This window comes from Etheostoma cragini, chromosome 6 (assembly GCF_013103735.1).
Source record: "Etheostoma cragini isolate CJK2018 chromosome 6, CSU_Ecrag_1.0, whole genome shotgun sequence".
NCBI lineage: Eukaryota > Metazoa > Chordata > Actinopteri > Perciformes > Percidae > Etheostoma > Etheostoma cragini.
Genome location: NC_048412.1, coordinates 25,354,762 through 25,360,761, shown reverse-complemented (window position 1 = coordinate 25,360,761; position 6,000 = coordinate 25,354,762). Strand labels below are relative to the sequence as shown.

The 6,000-nt window shown below is 40.6% G+C and overlaps 1 protein-coding gene across 8 annotated transcripts in view; it reads left to right on the top strand.

Moving 5' to 3' along the window:
- The first annotated feature begins 3,980 nt into the window (after positions 1 to 3,980).
- The window catches only part of LOC117945826 (thrombospondin type-1 domain-containing protein 7A), a 143,358-nt gene continuing 141,338 nt past the window's right edge, over positions 3,981 to 6,000 (top strand). For 5 of the 8 annotated variants that reach the window (XR_004656907.1, XR_004656906.1, XR_004656905.1 and 2 more), the window contains exon 1: positions 3,981 to 4,961. Coding sequence is in view for 3 of the 8 variants with exons in the window: in XM_034873533.1 (XP_034729424.1) it covers positions 4,811 to 4,961 (151 nt within the window). In the remaining 5 variants the exon portion in view is untranslated. The remainder of the gene's footprint in view (positions 4,962 to 6,000) is intronic. The other 3 variants (XR_004656909.1, XR_004656908.1, XM_034873534.1) reach the window with 1 other exon arrangement.

Below are 6,000 nucleotides of genomic sequence, written 5' to 3'. Positions count from 1 at the left end.
AATTGTAATTGTGGCAACAGAGGTAGAATTAAAAATTTCCCCCAGACATGTTTTAAGACATTCTACAAAAGTTCAATTAAATTGCACATTAAACTAAAATCTACCAATTTGCAAATATTTTTTCATTTCAGAAGTTTCACTGCTGGACACAGTTTACTTTAATGTGACATCCGAGTTTCCATATCGCACTACTGTAAGTTTCATATTAGACAATTTTGATGTCACAAAGCATGCTTAGTACATAACTGACTTCAGCTTGTATACATATTTTTGATTGAAGGGAATTTAAGTGTAGGACAGTCTTATAAAGGTGCCAACCTATGTTCTGCAATATTAGTAATAATACATTAAGTAATTATCGTCAGAGGGCTTGTTCTTGCCAAATTAAAGCAACAGCTACATAAAACTATCTGACCCAGTATACCCATCACCCAACAGGAGACCACCGCATGTTGACGTAATTCCCTTAAGCCCGGTATAACAAAATAAACACACGGCATTTTATGAATGCAAGTCAATCCTTTAAACAAGAAAGACAACCGATGTTGATGAATGCGGGACCTTTCCGATTTTTTTTTTTTAAAGGCTTCACGTCAACTTTGCAGCCAGATAATAAACTCACATCCCATTTGAATTTCAACCCAACATCCGTTCTCGACAGCTCATTGACGCGAAGTGTTGAATGTGACTTAATGCAGATCAGGTCTAGGTGTTGTCAGGCTGCTTGTTCATCTGAGATAGTGGCTGTTCCTTTCACTATTTTCAAATTAGATTTTTTGATTGAACCATGTTGGTATAATTAGATAAATGTCAAAGCTGATCAGTCTAGTGGGCCCAGCCATTTGCCATCTACGGATAAAGATTATCCTGCCAGTATTCAGGTGGTGGGTGGTGTTGACTTTCCATCCTGCCAGTTCCACCCACATCTGCCCCGTCTTATCTACTTTTTTGTGTCTGTCTGACTGAATCCAGTGTGCTGCTCACAGTTTATATTTAATGGCAATGACAGTGACATCCAGCCGCTACATTATTAGCTGACACCTTACTGCCATTGTTACGCTGTCAAGCCATATAGACTGGCAGAAGGTTGAAGGACTTTTTAGGTATTGGGTACATTGAAAGTCACATGTACATAATACAGTACAAGATCAAGGTTTGATTCTTTAACTAAAATAATAATCTTTTTGTCTTTCATCCTTCTATATAATTTCCGGACCACTTCCACAAAGAATACCTGATTTTGATTGGCCGTAGGGTGGGCATTATTTTCAGACAACTGCACAGCTTCCAAGTAGAAGCCTCATTACTGTTCTGGGCTAAATATGGTGGCAACATAGGCATTGTTGCAGTAGGCTAATTATGCAATATGTCCTTTTCCAAAGCCACATCCTCCGCTCTCTTCCAGGGTTAGATATTTGTTCTATCCAATGTGTTGTGGGCCTGCTCTGGGTCCACTTCATGTTGGGGGTACCTGGAATTAGAGATGGTCCGATACCAATTTTTGCTTCCTGATACTGATTCTGAAACTGCGTATTGGTCGATACAAGTACTGATCCAATACCAGTGTGTCAAAGATTTTATTATGTTTTAACAACCGTATATTACTATCCCCGTATGGATGAGATATGATTTCTATCTTTGTTGTCGGTCTGGCTCAGGTTAAACTCTTCGTGAAACATGAGCAAACACAAACAATGAATGCCACAGAACTTCCTTTTATTATCCAGTTTGACAGTCAGTTATAAGTGGAAAGGAACATAAATAAACTAAACGCAGATTTTATTTAGGGTTTTATTATGTGGTATTGGACCGGTGCTCCGGAGCAATCTCTTCTGGTATTCTGAAGATCTTATCTGGTCCCCAAAGCCCGGATTCTCTATGAAGATACAGTAGTTGCCTTGTGCCAAACAATGTGGACAGTGATAGTGAGGTTACGTTAGGTTTCTAAAGGCGCATTTTAAAGTCTTGATTTGGGTTTACTGCTTTCTCTGAATGTGAAGCAGCAACCACCATGCATGAGTGGGATAGCCTCAAGTATACATGACCCCTATCTTTAATCTGCCTTCATATCTTCTTAATCAAACAATCATTTTTGACATTGCTACTGAAATAAACATATGAAGAAGTAAGATAAGTCTCAGTTTCCTGATTTCCTGTGGAAAAAATAAATAAACAAAAAGATACATAGGAAGACACTACAAGGCAGACTTTTGGCACTTGATACACACACGTTTTTGCAGAGTTTTTTAATACTATGCAACATTTAGATGCCATTAGAGGACCTGTACCTTAAAGGACATTGGCTTGAGAATTAAGTCTTGCTTGTAGTCACTTGCTTTATTTTTTGTCTTTTCTAATTTATTATTCCGGATATATTTTGCAAAAAGCAAATTAGAATAAATAACAAGAGTTAGCTTCGTTAAGTAAATCTGGCACTCATCAGCTTTTGCATCCCTTCCACTGCCTTGTCCAAGTAAAAAACAGGTATGACAGGCTGACTCTGCCAAACTCTAAGCCTGGCAGTCAAACATCTGACACGGCCTTGGCCTGGCTAGCTTCACTGTCAGGAGTGAAGAGAAAAAAAAAATAAGTTGAGAAAGCACAGAAACATTACACTCCGGAAAGTGAATTTGACCCGAATTTCCTCTCCCCCCCTCCCCTCTAAACTAGCTGTTTCTTTAATTGAAGGTTACATGCTGATCATGGTCACAATTTAAAGACAATCTCACCCACACACTATGCCATTTACTGCCCCTCTAAGTCAGTTTACTGCTGATACATCGGCTTTTCAATGTCACACACTGAGTTGTTGTAATCTCATTTCATTGCCATAGCCTTCAAGGATAAGACTGCTGAAATCTTATATTTTTAAAAATTGTCAACAAATCCCACAAAAAGACCAAATCAACAATAACTTTAGTGTAGGTACTATAGGCATTGCCTGTGTAGTCACATCTTATACAGCCTATTCTCCTATGCCATAGACTTCCAGTGTAAGACACATCAATTAGCTACACTATTGCATTCATTCAGTACTGTGAACATGGGTCCTTCTCATGTAAATACTTAATAGAGCACCAAATGTGTATTAATTCATGGCAGAAAATAGTCCCAGACAAATTGTCTATTGTCTCCTGTTAAAGTTACATTTGCTAAAAAATACAGTGTCCATCTGTTTCAGGAAATGATTCATTTAGAAAGATTTGCATTTTTATACGGAAAAAGGCTTTGGGGTTCAGGAGCGCCGTTGACGGGGGAGAGATGTCAAAAAATTAGAGTGTCAGCCTTATCCTTTAAATCACCTTATCAGACTTTATTGAATTTCTGGATGATAACCTCTTCTGTAGCATTTTTGGTCTAGAAAAAAAAATGTCAGTCAAACGGTTTAGTAAGATATCTTTACTTGATTTAGTTTTTTGATAAAGTTTCTAATGGTGGCGCTCTCTGTCTGTTTGTGTTTACCTGGGTAGCACCGCTCCTTTCTCACCGCTATGATAAGAAATGCTTCACATTGTGCCCACCACATATTTTTAAAATTCATGTCTTACTGTGTGTCAAAGATTGGTGCAGAAATAAGGGACATCTCACCCTAAAGTTAGGCTCAACACTCTAAGCTCCTGCCTAGACACACACAGGTACACTTAACATGTCGTTATGTCTTATTATGTCCATTCATTTCTGTCAATATACAGTACCTGCTACAAGTACAAGGCTCATAAATTTGGGTAATCTGTGATAGGTAATGGCACACTGTTTATATATCTTTTATATGAAAGTATTAAGCTATTACTGCACATCCTCATACAATTCTTCTGCTCCATCATTTCCCTTTCACACCCCGTTCTCACAAGCATAAACATCCCCTCATGTCTTTCTCATGCTCTTTCCCTCTCTGCATTAGTGTTTTGCTCCTCCTTGCTTTCCCCATCAACCCCCCTCCACTTTCTCTCGCTCTGCATTAAGCCCTGCTTGTCTCTGATCCTAGAAGCAGTGCTTATAGGAGCTCCAGAGACCAGTGTGAGCACTGCTGGTCTCCAGTCGCCTTCCCAGCGCTGAAAGTGGAAGACGTGGGGAGGTGGAAAAAGAGGGGGAGTATCCGTCCCCATGCCCTAGGCAGGAGAAAGGAAAACGGGAGAGGAAAGGGGAGAAAGAAGGAGAGAAAGTGAGAAGGTGCATGTTAGAGAAGCAGAGTGTGATAATAAGGGGACAAGAGAGAGAGAGAGACAAAAAGATGAGGGGAGGAGAGGAAAATAGAGAGCAGAAGCAGGGTGGCACAGGGAGAAGAGCAAATTAGTGAGCGAATAGGAGAGGAAGAGAGAGAGAGAGTGAGCGAGCGAGAGAGAGCGAGAGGGAGGGAGGCGAACAACACTGCAGACACTCGCCCACTGTCACTGCTCCACAGCCAGAGGACAGAGGCAGCAACGGCACCCGTGGAAGCGGATACGATGGAGGACGAAGACTGAACCATCCATCTGCAGCTTAGTCCCCGTAATTGAAAGCCTTCCTCTGGGACCATCCTGTCAAGTTGGGAGCAAAACTAAAAAGGAGAAAACTACTCTCTCTCCCCTTCACAAGACCAAGTACTGGACCTTAACTCCTGCAAGACAGATAACTCACACCACACACACACCTCATTATTTTCCCCCTCGCTTACAGTCACATACACTTACTCACACCCTCTTTCTCTCAAGCTGAAGCACACTCCACTTCTTGTTGCCTTTTGGACTAGTGTGTTTTTTTTTTGTTTTTTTTTCTACGCTGCCTTCCCTGACCTGAGCTGAGTGGATTTACTTTTATCCTGTAGCGGACCATGGGGCTAGGGTGGAGGGGTGCAGCAGGGACCCTCCGAATAAGGACAGAGGGAAGCTGGTACCTTTTGGTGACATTGCTGCTGTTCTGTGGTTTCTGGGAGACTCACACACAGACAGATGATGGGAAGTCTGTCTACTTCTGGGAAACAGGTACTGCTGAACCACTAATTATAGATTATATTTGATCCCTTGTTTTACATATGGCACATTAATGATGGTGGGTAGGTGGGGAATTAGCGTGAGCTGTTGTTGCTGCTGCTATGTTATGTGACCTCCCACACTCAGAACATCTGATCATGTGTGTTTTCAGTTCATTATTTTTGGAAAAAGTGCACTGAACGTTGTGATAACTTTTTGATTTTAGGGAACATTTTAAAATCCGTGCAGCCTTTCTATCACTGAAATAAAATGTTGTTGGATCTAGTCCAGAAACAGACCTATTCTAAAGGCTTAATTAACTTGTCTACAATGCTTCCAGATAAAACTCTTTGGTTGTCTCATAAATGTGTTATTTGAGCTATACGACTCACTGCTGAACTTCAAAAGATACACTTGAAAGATGACCCAGAAAATCTACAGTAGAGCTGTCTCCTTATGCTGAATAGCATGTGGCACTCAGGACAACTGTGATCCATTTTTTAATGGATTATTTTCATCTGCCTGAGTCTCAGGTGATGCACCATTATTGAAATGTTGCTGCTGTGTGTTACAGCATGCGGATGATTGATAGGCATTGCCGCACAATAGTGCTTGGTGAGCGGAGCAGAGTGGAGTGGAATGGTTTTTGATGGTACTGACACGACATCAGCGTTGAATGAGAAATTCATACATGTAGTAGACGTTTTATGGGCGGTGATTATATTTCTTAACTTTGCACGTTTGTGTTCTGGACTGAATGTAGCTGTGTTAAACGGTGTCATATGGAGTCAACTGAGTGTTACAGTGGGATCCATTGAATTACATTATCACTGTTAAGATTCATGGGAAGTCAACTACCAAGCACAGATGCTGAGTACTAATTTAAGGCTCTAATATACAGATGTAGTAATTATTATCATGAGTTGTAATGGACACAGTCGGCAGCCTTTATTTTCAAACACTGGGAAGTCGTTCAAGGCATAAATGAAATTACTTGACTTAATCCTCAATGAGACAGAAAAGATCAGGAGGTTAAGGCATGCTTTTTCTT